The 17,182-nt window shown below is 39.4% G+C and overlaps 1 protein-coding gene across 2 annotated transcripts; it reads right to left on the bottom strand.

The window, feature by feature from the left end:
* Positions 1–14,495: 14,495 nt before the first annotated feature.
* LOC148903913 (keratin, type I cytoskeletal 18-like) lies at positions 14,496–16,938 on the bottom strand. 2 transcript variants are annotated; one of them, XM_089011096.1, is made up of 7 exons: positions 16,514–16,937; positions 15,891–15,973; positions 15,602–15,758; positions 15,279–15,443; positions 15,074–15,199; positions 14,756–14,979; positions 14,496–14,663 (listed from the first exon to the last, which is right to left on the bottom strand). In XM_089011096.1, the coding sequence occupies exons 1-7, from the start codon at positions 16,877–16,879 to the stop codon at positions 14,537–14,539; spliced, it is 1,248 nt and encodes a 415-aa protein (XP_088867222.1). In that variant the 5' UTR covers positions 16,880–16,937; the 3' UTR covers positions 14,496–14,536. The 2 variants fall into 2 exon arrangements, with proteins under 2 accessions (XP_088867222.1, XP_088867229.1); XM_089011103.1 differs by lacking the exon at positions 14,496–14,663 and having other exon boundaries at positions 14,752–14,979; positions 16,514–16,938.
* Between the last annotated feature and the right edge of the window lie 244 nt (positions 16,939–17,182).

Below are 17,182 nucleotides of genomic sequence, written 5' to 3'. Positions count from 1 at the left end.
TGTCAGCCAACCGGGCCCTCGCAGTGAAAGAACCTTATTGTCCTCCGCATGTCTGCCAGCAGTTAGAACAAGTGACTCAGTGAATGCGTTTTTTCTAGAAATTTGGAGGAATTATCTAGTGGGTTTGCTCACGCATTCCATCCTTGGTCAAATAAAATTGCATGTCAGCACAAACTCAGGTCTTAACACTTCAAACAATTGAACACTGTGTCAAATTATGTTTACAAGTCCGAAACACACGGACCATTTGTGGCTAAATTGTCAGGTAAATAAGTGAGTTAGCGTGCTCAGTATTAAATCATTCAATGTATCTACCCTGTCAAGGATGACGCTTCGTACTGATGTCACATTGTTTATTTATTGTGAAACACTTGGAACACCGTGAAAACTATAAAGGGCATTGAAATGACAACATTGCAATAGGTTGGACAAAACATACAGTAAATAAGCAAATTAACGTATAACGTACCGTGTGCACCTTATTAACTGAAAGTAGATAAACGTTGACGTAGACTTTAGACCAGGGGTGTCAGTCATTTTTTGCCGCGGGCCACATTGTAGTTATAGTTTCCTCTCGAGGGCCGTTATGAATTTGGGGAACCCATTAGAATGTTTAAATCCCTTCAAATATTACATATAGAGCACACAGCAAATTAATGAATAACTCGTTTTCAAATCTGAAGTCACGAATAATGACTTTTATTGTGGTTGACATCCAAAAATATGAAATTTTGGCTCAGATTTTAGCAATCATCATGGAATTTAACAATTTGCTTTCGCGGGCCGAAAAAAATGATGTGGTGGGCTGGATTTGGCCCGCGGGCCTTGACTTTGACACCTGTGCTTTAGACTGTCGTTCTCTCTCTAGCAGTTACTCTGCTACGGTCTCTCTCTCGCCTTACTCTCGTTTATCGAAACACATGACACGGAAGCGGAAGTGATAATGACAAAACATTATAAATAAAGTATTGAAGACGATTTTAAGAAAAACACATATAAAGGTTCGCATAGAAACGTGAAACACTTTTACAGAACAACAAGACCAAATAAATTATAGCTTTGTTGTCATAGAAACCAATTCAATACTGTAGTTACATTCAATACTGAGCATGCTGTCAAATTATACGTTTTCCCTGTATTTTATATATATTTTTTTATCATTCCAAATAATGTACCGCGTACTACAGCAAACCAGCAAACGTAATCCTCAATTGTTTCGATATATTTTTTTCTCGCTGCATACGGTCGGATTGATAAATGCACAATGCCCGCATGCACGGTAAACCGTCTGCATTTCCGCGTTTGTTAGCGTTTTTTTTTTTATTATTTCAAATAACGTACGGCATACTACGACTTTTATATGGGAATTGTAATCATTTATAAGGGAAGCTATTAGCTAAGGTTGACAGGTGTGTCAATGTTCTGCAATGAGGGAGGGTGTTGCACAACACTCACTCATTAATGTTTGATTATCATTGCACACTTGGCGGGTTTTCATTCATAGCATTCCGTTCGGTCAAACTTTGCAAAGAAGTTGAAAGAATGACTCATGTTTCTTTTGAAAAGGCCAGCTATAGGCAGCAGGCTCGATTAAGTTATTTCACCATATTAACAAAATTGCACGGGGTCTTTTTCATGTCTTTCAGCGACTCTTTATGTGCTGCTTTGCAAAATGTGAGCACTCAATGGACTGAGAGACCAACGAACAAAATGTCATCTGTAACCAGTCACGCAAATAAAAGTGATGAATGAAACAAATTGTCATGGTAGGGCAGCCCGGTGGACCAGTGGTTTGCGTGTTGACCTCACAGTGCAGATGTGCAGGGTTTGATTCTGGCTCCGTGTGGAGTTTGCATCTTCTCCCCAGCCTGCATGGGTTTTCTTCGGGTACGCAAGTTTCCTCCTACATTCCTAAAGCACGCATGGCAGGTTAATGGGATACTCTAAATCACTGGTCTCAAAGTCAAGGCCTAGAGGCCAAATCTGGCACGCCACATCATTTTATTCGGCCCGTGAAAGCAAATCAAACTTGTGAAATTCCATGATGGTTGCTAAAATTCAAACCCAAATTGTACCATGGAAACCACAATAACAATAATTATTTTTTTCTTCAAATTGGAAAACTAGTTATTCATTAATTTGTTGTGTGCTCTGTATGTAATATCGGGAGGAGAAAGGAAACCGTGACTACAATGTGGCCCGCTGCAAAAAAATGAGTTTGACACCCCTCCTCTAAATTTTCCCTTGGTGTGAGTGTGAGCGTGGATGATTCTTTGTCTGTATGTGCCCTGCGATTGGCTGTCGACCGGTTCAGAGTGTCCCCCGCCAACTGCTCCACATTTACTGGGATAGGCTCCAGCACGCCGCTACAACGCTTGTGTGGATAAAGCAGATCGGAAAATGGAAGGCTTGATGGAATGTTCTGCACCAAGTAATTCGATCTGACCAATCAAAAGTGGACTTTCTGCCATTTGGGATTCAATGTTAAATCTGGTCTCGTATTTTTAGAAAAATGTAAAACCACGTTTTCCATACCGCATGCCGGGACAGTTATTTACATTAGCACAGAACACTGCATTACATAACGAGCACTCCCACTTCTCTTCCATCTATAAAACTCATTGGATTTATGGTCGCTTTAAAAACAAAACTGAAAAAGTCTTACACAGATGACCGGTAGAGTCATAAATCTGCGTGTTTGAGTTATCATGAACTGTCATTGGATGACGTGCGCAGCGATGCTGCACATAGGAACTTGTCAGCATGAAGAAATAATAAATGAGTTTAATAAACAAAACAAAAAAAAAAATAGGGATGTATGTTTGCTTACAAATGCTTTTTACCTGTTTTGCTCAAGATTAATTGCAGTACTGTTCTATTTACACTATTCCATTGTGCGCATTGTCGTTGCCCTCCCTCTAACAATTCCATGATGCTCAAGTAGCTCAGCAAAGATTTCCTACATGGCTGTGACTTGTTTGCCCTTTCATTAGGCTCCGAATAAACTAGTTGAAGCGAGAGCACAGGAAATCGGTCGAATGAACAGCTGCCACCGTTGAATCAGCTTTTTTTTCTTTTTTACCACAGCGTGCTCATGCTTCTTTCTGCTGGGAATTTTTACCTCCCACTTTTTTGGTCCCTCCTTTTTTTCCCCCTCATATTATTTTCTTGGCAGGCAAACAGCTCGCATGAGATCTTTCAGCAGTCCCGCTCACGGAAATGTCAGTTTGGTTTATTTTCTACATAAAATGGAGAGGAAAAAGCTTTGCAAGGTGGAGTTTCGCTATTCATTATGTTGGCATTATCCAAAGCTTCTTGCCTGTAAGAAGTGCTATTGTCGACTACCTTAACAGTAATCCCTGACCATAAAAATAGTCAATTAAATAATAAAATAGTAACTAAACACAAAAATAAACAATAAATACATAAATAAATAAATACAGGTAACATCCAACTTACGACGAGGTGTATTTCAGTCAAGTGGTAGTCAAATGGTCGTAAGTCGAAATGCATTCAAAATGGCTGACGCGAGGTTTATATGACAGGATAGTTTACAATGTCAATCTGTTGTTTTTCAGCAACATTTTCTATTGAATACTAATGTATAACAAAATGTTGACAGTTCATTTATAGATCCCGTACTTACGTGGTCGTAGGTACGGGTGGTCGTAACTCGCAGCGGTCGTAAATCGAATGTTACCTTTAAATAGGTACATAGATCAGTAGCCAACTAACTAAATAAATTACAACCAAATAAACAATAAATAAATAAGCAGCTAACTAAATAAATAACAACCAAATAAACAGTAAATAAATAAATAAATAAATAAATAAATGGAAACTAAATAAATAAATCACAACTAAATAAACAATAAATAAATAAATAAATAAATAAATAAATAGACAACTAAATAAATAGGCAAGTAAATTAATAAATAACAACCAAATAAACAGACAACAAATAATAAATACAAAAGAAAGAAATAAAGAAAGAAAGAAAGAAAGAAAGAGTCAGTGAGAAGTCTGTAAAAAATCTGAAATAAAATCATTTTATTGAGCATGCGCGTACACACAGGTATACGCACACGCACACACACACACACACACACACACACACACACACACACACACACACACACACACACACACACACACACACAGAAAATGGAGATTAAGGTCTCACATTGTCATGTCAAAGGATGACGCTGCAAGGATGAACATTAATTTGGAAACGGCTTCCCAAACATTTCTGTTTCACACAGTCACTGATTACGTTTCTTCGCAGGACAGGTGTGTGAAATGCCATCTGCTTTTTGAACACCAGCACTCGTTTTCCTTTTTTGTGCTCCGTTGAGAGCCCACAGTGACCTCAGATGAAAATTGCTTTGACGTGTGATGTGAGCTTTTGTTTTTAGGGTGGATTGTTGGAGTTTGGGTGAGGCTCTTTGTGTTTTAGCGCTTGCCAAACATCCTCATTTCCATATATTCATGCAAAAAGGAACTTGCCAAGTGGCAATTCGAGGATTTTAGCCATTGTCTGTGGTCGTTTAAAAGATGTCAGCAGGGAATTTTTTTTCACTCCACCCCTATTTTGTTGTTGTTGTGGAAAACAGATATTGAATGTTTATCTACTTGATACATGTATTTATTTTGTGTTGCTTAATTACACTTCATCTCTTCATTTCTTCTCCTGTCCTGCAAACAAGGGTCCACTATCTTACTCTTGCGACATATTATGCAATCTCAATGGAGAAGACTGACTCGAGTGAAGAACACAGCCAACATGCCATCATTTCCTTGCTTTATTTTTCAATCCCATCTGTTATTTTGGGGACTTTGGGGATGATTATAAACCGTGCAGCTGTTTTGAAAAACCCGACCGTGGAACAGTCCCATTTCGTGCATGTGACATTTTGCACCAGAAGCAAACAAAATATGAGTTTATGACTTGGATGACGCCTCATCGCGTAGGGCTTCTCCTCTCTGCTCATATAAGGAAGGCTTGTCAGGGACTGAAGTCAGATCAGTTCAGGATATTGGAGGGGAAACGGAGGGGGCAGGAGTATGGGTTAGGAGGGGGACCAATCCCATGAGACAAACCAGATTAGGTGAAGAAGCCAGAAGAAATCATTGCATGGGTGAAAAGAAATCTAAACAAAATAAAAGATGCCTTCAGACTGAGCTCACTGGGAGTCTCCCTTACATAGACTCAAGCCATTTCTGTCTTGACGAATTGACCCGAAAGACCAAAGAAGGACCAGCGCGCCTATTAGCATGTTTTACGTAAGAGTCCCAGGGTTCTTGGCAGAGATCAAAAGTATTTCTCGGGAACAGCCTCTTCCTTTTACTCTGATTTGACTTCATTGCCCTCTTCCTGAAGCCGCTCTTCATCACGCAAATTGCGTTTATTTGCTCACTCGGCTCAGCGATGATGTTGACGGGTGAAAATAATCCCGCGTCTGTTTTCCTGTTCGCATCGAGCACGTACCGCGACTCCTACGCTGGTCTATTTAATGTTGGTCTCATGTCAGGGTTTGTAAATGTTTGAGTGTACTGATAAAGCAGTACATTTGGCAGCGAGAGAAAGTGAAATGGTTAATCATCATGCAAACAGGGGTGGTGTCATCATTCTGCTCACTTTCAAAGGTACTATGTGTTGAGCCTCGCCTGATCCTACTGTCAATTACGTCACATCACAGAACCGGCAATGACCCCTTTTGTGGCATTTTGCAACAATTTACAGATAAGAAATAAAAGCAGACTTCCCAGTAGCAATGTTTGGTCAAAAGGCCTTTTTTTTGGTCACGTCACCGTGATCACCAGCCAAATAAGTCAGCCAGAGTCAGAAGCTACATTGCTGCTGCCTGCCGCAACTATCTACTGACACGAAGAGCACGGAAGTACATTCTCAGCCTGGTGATTAAAATGACATTCTTGAATCCCCCGCCTCAGTATAATATGTCTTGTACAGCCTCGTTGGGTCTCAAACACTAGAGGGAGTGAAGTGCTAATAACTGTCCCTTGAATGCAACATTTCATTGTTGGGTCAGTAAATGCTATACCATTTTTGAAAAAAAAAAAAAAAAAAAAAAAAAACATATTGGAAATAGAAGTGTCTATGATTTGATCATTTGTATCTTTTATGTCAGAGGTATTACACTCATTTTAGGTGGGGGGCCTATTTGGAGTTACAGTCTTCCCTCGGAGGACTATCGTCCTCTGTGAAACCACAAAATGTTACAAAACAAATGAGTATATTACTAGTTTTGACATCAGTCAAGTCAATTATCATAGTTTATCCAATTCTAATTCAAGTGAGTGGAATAAAATTCACACTTGATCTGCTTTTGCGGGCCACATACAATGACCTGGCGGGCTGGATTTGGCTTTGAGTTTTACAACTTTCCATCATAATGTACTTAATGCACTTGTATGATTAAAATTTTGGATCTTGCATACACATTTAAAGGACAACCGACACCATTTTTTTGTTTCCTAACTGACATCAGAAAAACGTTTTAGAGCATCTAAAATACCCAAAACACAAAGGCTGATATTTTTAGTCAATTGGAAAACACCAATAAAAATGACTTAAAGTGTCCCAAAACTGCTACAAAAAGCCCTCGGAAATGGCGAGTTTCATAAGGTCATAAGTTTTCATAAGGTCCCGCCCCCTTGTTCGTGACACCAGGATACTCCAGACACAAAACAATGGCTTCAGAGAGTTCAGATTCGGAGAAGATGCGTTCTTGTTACTCATCCAGTTGTGAATATGATTCAAATAGTTATGAAGAGGAAAGCATAAATGTTTGCAATCGATTAAAGAATTCCTTCCGTATCAATTCGAGCCGTCTGGACTACAATGTAGCTCCCAGAAAATGCACAAGATGGCGCACAATCTCCGTTGGAAATGGGCTGATTTGTCTGCTTAGAATTTATGTCCACTTTTATGGTGTTACCGCAATTGATAGTGTTGGCGCGACACACAACGATTCACCATCGCGTTATTTATGCGTTTTTTCCTTCTAATTTTGCCATCAACACGATGTTTTCAGACCAAACAAAGCACCCAAAATGCATTGTGTGTCGCTTTCTCGGTCAGGGGCGTTCCTGATGTGACATGACGTCACGGACTCGTCACCAACTCGACAAAAAGACTTCCTGAATATTCAGCGCGAGTCTTAAAACGTAAAATATAGCTATATGCGGTGGAATCTTTGTAATATGTGCTCAGTAGAAGTAATTTGAAGTCATTTTACAAATTATGGACACAACTTGTCCGGAAGTGTCGGTTGTCCTTTAAACGTAATATACCTGAGCTACAAATGACCTGGCTAATCCATCCGTTTTGAAAATCAAAGTTTGCCAACCGTTACACAAGACTTTCGCCTCCCCATATGAATCCAAAAGTCATTATTTACTGCGGTGTTTTATCATCCAGTCTGACACATTCTGTCGCTGTGTAACCATAGCAACAAAGTAAATATACCGCAACAAGAGAGATCTTTCAATCCTAAATGTGCAAAGTGCAGGTAAATCTTCACTTTCTTCGCTGAGAAAACTTGCCCAAAGTCGCCAAAATACTAGCTGGTGAAACTTATTCCAAAAGGATAAAGGATCGAAGAAGAGTGTACATCATCGGAATACAATGAGCTGTTCGTCTAAAAGAGGAAGATCTGCGGTGGGAGCGTTTGGAATTTTGAATGGCCTCATCGTGTCGGGCCTGCTAAGTGTTGACATAATGAGTGGCAGTGTGAACATCATGCCAGGTGCAGGACACTCGGACCATGGAAGAAATCAAATCCTAGCGAAATATAACACTGGGATGTGGATATATAGGCGACATTGAAAAGTAGAACTCAGAGTGTGACGATTGTTGTTGGTCTATGCGTAGCCTGCGATTGGCAGGGAACCGGTTCAGGGTGCCCCCCTCCTACTGCCCAAAAACAAATGGCATAGGCTCCAGCAAGCACCGCGATCCTTGTGAGGACAAGCACATCAGAAATTGGATGGATGGAATATGACATTAATGGTGTATAAATAATTGATACATTATGGATAGCCTACAGCATCATAATTTATTATTTAGTAAATCAGAAATTTACCATCAATATTCATTTTTTTGTGGGGAACTAAATTTACAGATTAAAAAAATCCTGCATTTTATACTGTTAAATGAGTGACAAATGACAACTGTGTTTAAAATGCAACCATCCAATTAAAATAATTTCAATGTGTTAAAAATGGCAAGCTTTTGCTAAATAAAGAAACAAACGAACAAATAAATAAACAAGTAAATACATAAATAAATAAAATAAATACAAGAAAAAAATCCTACATTTAATAAATTAAATTAAATGACACATGAATTTACTTGCTTTTTATTGATTAAATTCTGTATTTTTGAGAAAGAAATATTCTAACATGCTGGAAATACTGTTAATTGAATTAAACCATGTAAAAAACTTTGTTTAATGTAATTCCACTCCAGTTCTGTCGATTGCCACATTCCATTTAAAAACATGGGTACCGATCAATTAACCTATGATCAGCTATCTGCTATATTGATTGATCAAAATAACAGCAGACTCTAAAGTTGGGAAATGAAAATGAAATCAAGGATTTTGTATTTTCCTCAGCAAAAAGAAAAACTGTGTGGTAGCGCGGGCGAGGTTTCAAGTTTCAAGCTGCACACAAATGAGTGCCAAAGAATTGGGGGCTTGGACACATTGCTCAAGGGCACCTTGTCATCGCCTAGGAACCAAGTTGGCATCCTCTTAGCTGTCTCCTTCCATCTTTTTTTGTGTGTGTTCCCGAGTTTGGAGATGGCCAACACACATTGTCCCACCCCATGTTTCATTCTTTTTGTAGTTCATTTGAGCCCCTCACAAAAATGTCAAAGATTGTGTTACGGAACATTTTTTGTTTTCATACACGAAAGGAAGATGAGATATAGAGATATACAGTAGCTGCATGTTTTTCCCCCTCTCTTTGAACCATCTGTGTTTATGAGTCACTTTCCTTTAGCCGTTGTTGTTTTGACAAGGGAGGGGAGGGTTCACGCAAAAATTTGCTCTGATTTAACTGCACACTCTCCCTTCCTGTGATGGAATTCCTCTCATCAAAAAAGTCAATTTCCCAAACGCAGTCTATTTTTAGAGAGCCACGGAAAACAACTCTCCACATTTACGGAAACTCTGGGAAACAATGTTTGGATGCAGTTTGCTCTGTTTAATCTAAGTTAATCAACACTGAATTCATCCTTCCAGTGTTGGGTGAAAGCGACATCATCCTTTAACCTTGATCTAACCACCAGATAATCTTTACAAAATCATTCCAATTAAAAACAACAGCATTCCATTGATGACGTGGGAGTTGTAGCTGTTATTCAAATTAACTTCACATCGCAGTTTTTATTTTTACTTTTGTGTGTGCCGTACAACTGTAATATAATTATTGTATGACAACAATTAATTGTATGATGACTATTATCTCGAATGTCTCGTGACATGGTGATGAAAGCGAGTATTTGGAGAGTCTGTGTTCTTTTATTATGTAATGTATGTATGTATGTATGTATGTATGTATGTATGTATGTATGTATGTATGTATGTATGTAGGTAGGTGTATGTATGTATGTATGTATGTATGTATGTATGTATGTATGTATGTATGTATGTATGTATGTATGTATGTATGTATGTATGTATGTATGTACTTACTTACTTACTTACTTACTTACTTACTTATTTATTTATGTTCTGTGATCATCACACTTTGCTATTGCCTGAAAAATATATAAAAACACTCAAAAAGTCCAATGACACCCTTTTCATACCCAATGTCTCCCAAATACTTTCAACTAGGCTCGTACCAGTCCGCAAATCAAAATGTGCCAGTTTTTATGCCTGAAAACGCCCAGTGTTAAGTTTAGTACTTGTGCTAATCCTCCACCGAGTTAAAAAGTCACGCGGGATAAGTTGTGAAATATGCCAAGCCCTCACATGACATGACTTTTCATTTTTTTCCTGCTTTTTGGCTCGATTCCAAATTGTTTCATGGCATTACTATTTGGAGGTTCCACTGAATATGTGACAAAATACCCCCACCCAACCCACACACAAAAACTGATTTCTTGCACTATTGTAAAATCAATGCCCCTTTGTGACCATTCGCTGAAGAGGAAATTGGACATTTTTGTTCAAACGACTTCAAGCCATTGTGACATAAAATTTTTGGGCCTGGCTTATTTCCACTGTAAAAAAATAGACTGGTCACACCATTCATGGAGACAATGTTTTTTTTCTCAAAAAGACATGTAGTGGACACTGTTGCTGAACAGCAACATTCCAAAATGGAAGCAACGATCCTGTCGTGTTCTTTTGCGATTACGCAACAGACTGAGTCCCAGCGGAAAAGATTTTGGACATTAAATGCCATGAAAAGAAAGATACATTCGTTCGGTCTGTAGGATCGTGAATAACTTGACAGATTTAATCATTGACTCTGTACCTTTGCTTTGCTATGTGTTAGTCACTCATTTAAAGAGTGCCGTGGTTAATGAATGGACATAGACATGACCCTTGTACACTGTTTCCCACCTTCAAATCCCATCTCAAAACCTATCTATGGCATTTTCTGTGTAGCTCTATCTCTTGTTTCTATTTATAATTGTATTTTATGTATTGTATTCTATTAATGTATTTTATTTATGATTGTATCTATGCTTGTCTGTGACTGTAAAGTGTCATTGAGAGCTTTGAAAGGCGCTTGAAATAAAATGTATTATTATTATTTCCCAAACGGGATTCGCTTCGCCTTGGAGTTGTTGTCACTGTATTTTTTTAGCAGACGAGAGATGTAATCTGTATTCCTTTCGGCTTGCCACTTTCTAACTTTTTTTGGGAGGGGTTTAATTTCCACGGTAACCAGACATGAGTCACTCGTGTCAAGTTTAGCCGATTCAGCGCTTCGAGTGAGGTCTTGGACTCCCAGCTCTCTCTCTATCTTTCACTTTCTCTCTCTCTTTCTCTTTCTGTCTCTTTCCTTCTCTTTGTCTCCCTCTCTCGCTCTCTCTCTCTCTTTCTCTTTATGTCCTTCTCTTTTTATCGCTCTCGCTCTCAACTAAGCAAAATGTCTGGAAAATAAAATAAAAATGAAGGGTTTGGGCAATGGAACAGTGCCTAGCTCTGTTCTTACTGAAGATGCCTTTTGACTCATCTACGTCACTGCCCTCACCCGGCCCCTCGCCGTGCCTCACCTCATAATATTACTCTCAGAAATCATCTGCTTTCTCTCCATCGTTTGTCCTCCCCACAATGTATTTGGTGTTTGCACAGACTCTTTAATTCGAAGCCTTATATAAGCATTATAATGAAAGAGACAGACTGTATCAATATTAGCTATATTAGCCTATTGTCAAAATGACTACGTTGGTTTCAAATACACATTGAGCCTTGGCTATTAAATTTATTTATTTATTTATACATTTATTATTTTTATTTATGTCGTTATTTTTTGCAGCCGGCTGCCTTGCATCCCGCCATGCGAATAAAATGTGTCGCAGGCTGTGATGAAACAGAAATTTTGACATTTAATATTTATTTTATAAATTTTTACAGCATTTAAAAACCTCAATAATGTTTTTGTCAGGTTTATCCTCCAACAAAAACTGTATTAAAACCAAAAAAGATATTTCCCTTGCCCATCTTTCACCAATTTCAAACATTTTCCAAATTGTTACAGGCAGCCACTAGGGCGACGCTAAATAGTCCTCACCGTAACCTGATAACAAAATAAAATTTGCCCTGTTGTAAATGCTGTCCCCGAAAGGGTTAAACTTGTGGTTGACAACATCTGCAGCCCCCTTCAAGGCACCAATTACACTGGTCAAAATAATGTGTGGCTGCAATATGAGAAGAAACAGAAATGACACCTGATGTTATTTTGGTCTACTCCATCAACACTTTTTTTTGTGTATAATTGTGTACGCCATCCCGACATATGTTGACAGTCTTTATCCACATTCTGAATATGTGGGTGTACGTGTGTGTGGTTCAAAGTGTGATCTTTTTTTTTAATATAATTTGTGTTTTATTTTTATCCCAACAATAATTTTTCCACAAAAAAGAAGAGAGTTGTTTGATGATTCACATTGTGTAACGTCTCGTGAGACATTCATGACTTTCATGAATGAGTCCACGTGAGGTGCATGTGCAACAAAAAAATTAATAAACTTTTGCACTACACCTTCGTCACCACTTGGGCTGTCATGGATTTCACGTGTTTGCAAATTTAGCCAGGAAGGTGATGACTTACTTTGGGGACACTTTTGAAGCCATAATTATATATATATATATATATATATATATATATATATATATATATATATATTATTTTTTTTTTTAATGGGAACACTTTTGAAGCCTTAAATTGGACTCATTTGCATTTTAATGTCGGGGTTGTGAAAAAAAAACAGTTTGTGTTTGATTTGTAGATTTGTGAGGTGTCATTGTTTAAAAGAGGGGCGTATTGTTATCACAAGGACGTTTACTCTTTGTTCTCTCTGTGAAGTGAACGACCTCATGCTGGTCAACAGTGAGCTCATTGTTTGATTCCCGATTGCGAAAAACACATCCTGTAAATCGTCCGTAGGGGTCTTATACAACACAACTCTTTCATTGTGAAAAAAAAAAAAAAACTGCTAAAGCAAATTCAATCAAAGCGTGCTTCAAGCCAATTTGTGATTGCTCCGCTTTATTGACTGCCATTTTTTTTTTTCTTGCTACCGTCCTATCTCTGAGACCGTTCCGTTAGCCTCAGCTCCCCCCGTCTTGCCTCCTCCTTCTCCTGGAAGGAGGCCCTGCAAGTCGGATGGCCCGCACTCACCAGATGTGCAAGACCACATGGAAAGACAATGTGTGTTTAATTGTGTGACGGCTCGAGTAGGGCGAGATGATTCACGGCGTTTGTCTGGGCTCAGCCCGTTACTGTTTTACGACAGAAAACAAAGAGGCCGGATGAAACGGCAGCATTTTATATATTTGGACTGTCGCCTGGAGAGAGTTCTGAATGGGGGGAAACTTCTTATGTCTACTTTAAACTGTTTATCTGAAGTACTCACAGCCACTGATAACCAATTATTAAGCTGCTCTTATTGAAATCTGTCGGGTAAAAATAGACACACTCAAAATGATGCAACATGCATGTGCACCCGCTGATATGAAATTATCTCTAACCGTCAACTGACGCTTATTCAATGATTTGATGTTTCCTTTGTCATTCAAGGTCAGCCCATGAAGGTTGTTAGCCGCCAGGAGCGTCAAGTCCAGAAGTGACCTAATAATGCAGTCAATTTTTTTACTGGCTGGTGCAAAAGAAGCAGGCACAACCTTAACATGGAATCGAGACCTTTATGGGTATGATTCAATTCAATTCAGCCCGTTTCACCTCATTCAAACTATGGACCCAGATTACTTTTTGTAATCTGGTCGAAACTTCCTCTAATTGCGATGGTGGGCATTTTTTAGCCTTCTGAGGATGTTGTACAAGTCAGCTAATGTAGGGAGAAACTGTCTCTCCTCCTGGTCTGAGGAGCAATACACCCATCCTTTGCTCTCTATTGGGAGACCAGAGTACTGTTTTTTATTTTTTATTTTTTTAATGAGGCCTGCTGAGAAATTACTGGTATGCAGACATTATTCCCATGGATCCTTTGACTTCACTCCTTGTCCGCTCATTTTTCCCCTAAATGTGTTACCCCCGCCCCTCCTCCCACCCACCATAACCTTTCTCTGGAATTCCCTGTCTCCGTCCACCGTGAGTATGTCCAGTTTCCTGGCCTCAGTAACTGACTGCAGCTTTAAAAAATTCCATGTGTGTAAATCAGTATCACTCTCAGTGACATTTTAGTGCAAATTTAAATGTAAAAAAGGTCTTGATTTTAGTTTTGTTGTCATTATTATTATTATTATTATTAGTAGTAGTATTAGTAGTAGTAGTAGTAGTAGTAGTAGTAGTATTAATATTATTAGTGATATTAGTATAAAATCAGCATCATAGCTATTAACTATCTATTAGCTAGCTGACTAATAATAATAATAATAATAATAATAATAATAATAATAATAATAATAATAATAATAATTATTATTATTATTATTCTACCTCAATTTACAAATCATTTGGTCAAATAGAAGGCAGGACCAACACAAATACAGATAATGACGGCTTGCTTGCCCAAGGCATGGGAATATGGCCTTCAGCCAAGTATGGGACATTTCTGAAATGCTATGGGTCAGAGTGTAAATTTTTCAGGAGCAGAAAGAAATTCCTACACTCAAAGCAGAGCTTGGAGAATGTTGGCAGGAAAGGGGAAAGGAATACTCTCAGAGGATGTAAAGGCGGTTGAGAGATTTGACAATGCGAGGCCTCTGGTTTCTCCATCCTAAAGCCTTTTTTTTACCAGTTGTTTAATAAAAACATACACAAGCATGTTAGTACATCCCAGTATGGGTTTTATTTCTTGATTCCGTTTCTAGACATTTTTCAACACACCCGTCTTGACGGCCTTCTCCTCTGAGACCACCTTGCCATCTACGAGAGTCTGAGTCACCGTCACCACTTTGGTCTCCACCGTCTTCTTATTGAGGGGATCCTCAAGTCTGGGAAGATGGAAAAGAAGAAAATATTTTTGAGCATGGTTGGGCTTCATTCTGTGTTGTGATGATGCTTTGTCATTGTCTCTCTGACTCACTTTATGGCTTTCCCTCCATCCAGCAGCCTCCTGTATTCTGCAATCTCAGCCTCTAGTTTGACTTTGATGTTGAGGAGGCGCTCGTAATCGCTTCGATTTTGCCGGATTTCAGTATGGAGCTGGGTGAGCTCTTCTTGCAGCCTCAGGATGAGCTCGTTATACTTTTTCACTTCCATATTGTAGCGTATTTCAACGTCGCAGAGTGTTGCCTTCAGTGTTTCTAGCTGGGTTAAAAGAGGTTGGGTTTTATTTAATCGATCGTTGGATAATATATGACATGCATTCATATTCTTTAAAATAAGTCTATACACAATTTACCAGGCTCAGTTCAGACTGCCCCTCGATCTCCAAGGTCTGATATTTCCTTTTGGTTTCACTCAGCAACGTTGTGGCTTCTTTTAGAGCCGTTGTCTGCTCAGTCACTTGGACATGCACTTCTGTGATCTGTCCACAATATTGAATATCGAGACTTTCGAGCGATCGAACTCAACAAAAAGTGTCTCAAACCAATGACCCGGGGTACCTGGGATTCGTGCCATGCTTTGACCTCCTCCGCATTCTTCTTGACGATCTTCTCATACTTAGATCTCATTTCTTCCATGACCCCGGCGAGGTCTTGGCTTTTGGGGGCATCGACATCCACATGGACTCCGACCTGAGTGATCTTGGCACGCAATTCAGCAACGTCCTGTCAGAGAGGAAATAAACAGGGAGTGATTTCCTCCAGCAAAGCCTATCCTGTGCAGTAAGTCAAACAAACACATCTAATGCTTTTAGATGATGTTTATGTTTGGTTGGTTGAATGTTTGGGTGTAATGAGATGCTCTGTTGGTGGCACTCCCTCACAATATCTCGGGTCTTCTGGAGGGTGATTAACTCTTCCTTCAGCGATTCAATGTCGCTCTCCAGGTGCAGGCGGATCACATTGGTGTCATCCAGAATCTTTCGAAGTCTTCCAACATCGGCTTCCACTGTTTGACGCATAGATAGTTCATATTCCATCCTAGACAGAGGGGTGAGAGAAAGAAAGAAACAAACAAAGAGAGAGTTAAAGAGGTAGGTAAAGAGAGAGATTTAAGCTGCTTTTTTTAGCTTCTTAATCATACCCCAAAGCTCACAAAACAGAAACACTCACTTGATCTTAAAGTCGTCCGAGGCCAGGTGGACATTGTCGATGGTGATGGCAATCTGCATGTTGCCCTTTATCCTGTCAAAAATCTCAAAATAAAGAGAGGATCGATTCGTCCATTTCAATGTGAAATGTGAAACATTGACAAATATGAAAATGATGATTTTCACTGTGATGAATTTAACGAAGATACGACTTTTGGTTAGTATATCAGCTCCACACAAAGCTAAAGAACTGAATTTTGCATTACAGATTGTGAAATACTAGACGATGGAAAGATAATGTGGCGTTTGTGACATAAGTTCCAATGAAAGTTTTGACAGTGCAAATGTGAGTGTCGTTCGAGCTACAGCTAGACATCAAAACGGGAACAGACGTCTGAATAAACTTTTGTGCATTGTGATCAATCTTGTTTCTTAAGAAAGATTACTTTTTCTGCTATCTGTGTATCGCTTGACTCTGAACTACTTCTGTTATCACGTCTCTATCTTGGTGATGGTAGCAGCGGGAACCTGCCCCCTGTTTATAAAGACTCGAGACTGGTCACAAGTCAATCATAAGCGATTCCAAATGGTGCGTTGGGAAATGAACCAATGCAAGTTGCGCGTGAAAGGTGTTTATTTTATTACCTTTGCTCTCAGATCCGCAATGATCGCATTATATTTGCTGTACTCCCTCCCCTCAAGTGGGCCTCGTTTCTCCATGGCCTCTCTGATTTTGCTCTCCAGTTTGTTGTTGGCCTTCTCCAGGCTCCTCACAGTTTCCATGTAACTAGCCAGCCGGTCGTTCAGCTGCTGCAGGGCAAATTTTTCGTTCCCGATGGCCAAGGTTCCAGAAATGAACCCCGACCGGTGGTAGTCTCCAAGGTACCCGCTGATGTCCATGCTGCTCACCCTGGCAGCTCTGGAGGTGGAGGTGGTGGTATGGCTTGAGATTTTACGGCTATTTGGCCACACACAAGAGAGAGCGTTCCTTTTCACAATTTGGGGCTCCATGGCCAATTGGTGACTGAGCAGAAAGGTCCGGGGCAGAAAGTGTTTGGCCGTTGAGAGTCAAGCCGTACGAGATCTGCAGTCTTATATATAATCACGGAAGGCAAAATTCCCTTCTGCCACTCCTCTCCTATCTCTATTGCGTTTTCACCTTTAACCATTTCGTGCAGACTTTGACCCACGGTGATGCCGAGACATGAAGGTGTGCCGACATTTTTACGCCGGCTGTGTTTATTCCCGAAATTGTATGTGTGAAATCTAAGATTACAATAGATGCCTTAAATTTGGTAATTACATGAACAAAAA

The sequence above is a fragment of the Hippocampus bargibanti genome, linkage group LG01 (genome assembly GCF_051943395.1).
Source record: "Hippocampus bargibanti isolate YZ-2025 linkage group LG01, ASM5194339v1, whole genome shotgun sequence".
Classification (NCBI taxonomy): domain Eukaryota; kingdom Metazoa; phylum Chordata; class Actinopteri; order Syngnathiformes; family Syngnathidae; genus Hippocampus; species Hippocampus bargibanti.
Note: the sequence above shows the minus strand (reverse complement) of the source record. Positions and strands in the feature narration are given on the sequence as shown.

Bases quoted from the DNA above. Each gene is read 5' to 3' on its own strand.
- LOC148903913 (XM_089011096.1), bottom strand. From the start codon at position 16,879: ATGGAGCCCCAAATTGTGAAAAGGAACGCTCTCTCTTGTGTGTGGCCA. The intron at 15,200-15,278 runs GTACCCCGGGTC...TATTGTGGACAG, and splicing joins AAGCATGGCACGAATCCCAG to ATCACAGAAGTGCATGTCCA. The intron at 14,980-15,073 runs GTAAATTGTGTA...CTTTTAACCCAG, and splicing joins GGCAGTCTGAACTGAGCCTG to CTAGAAACACTGAAGGCAAC.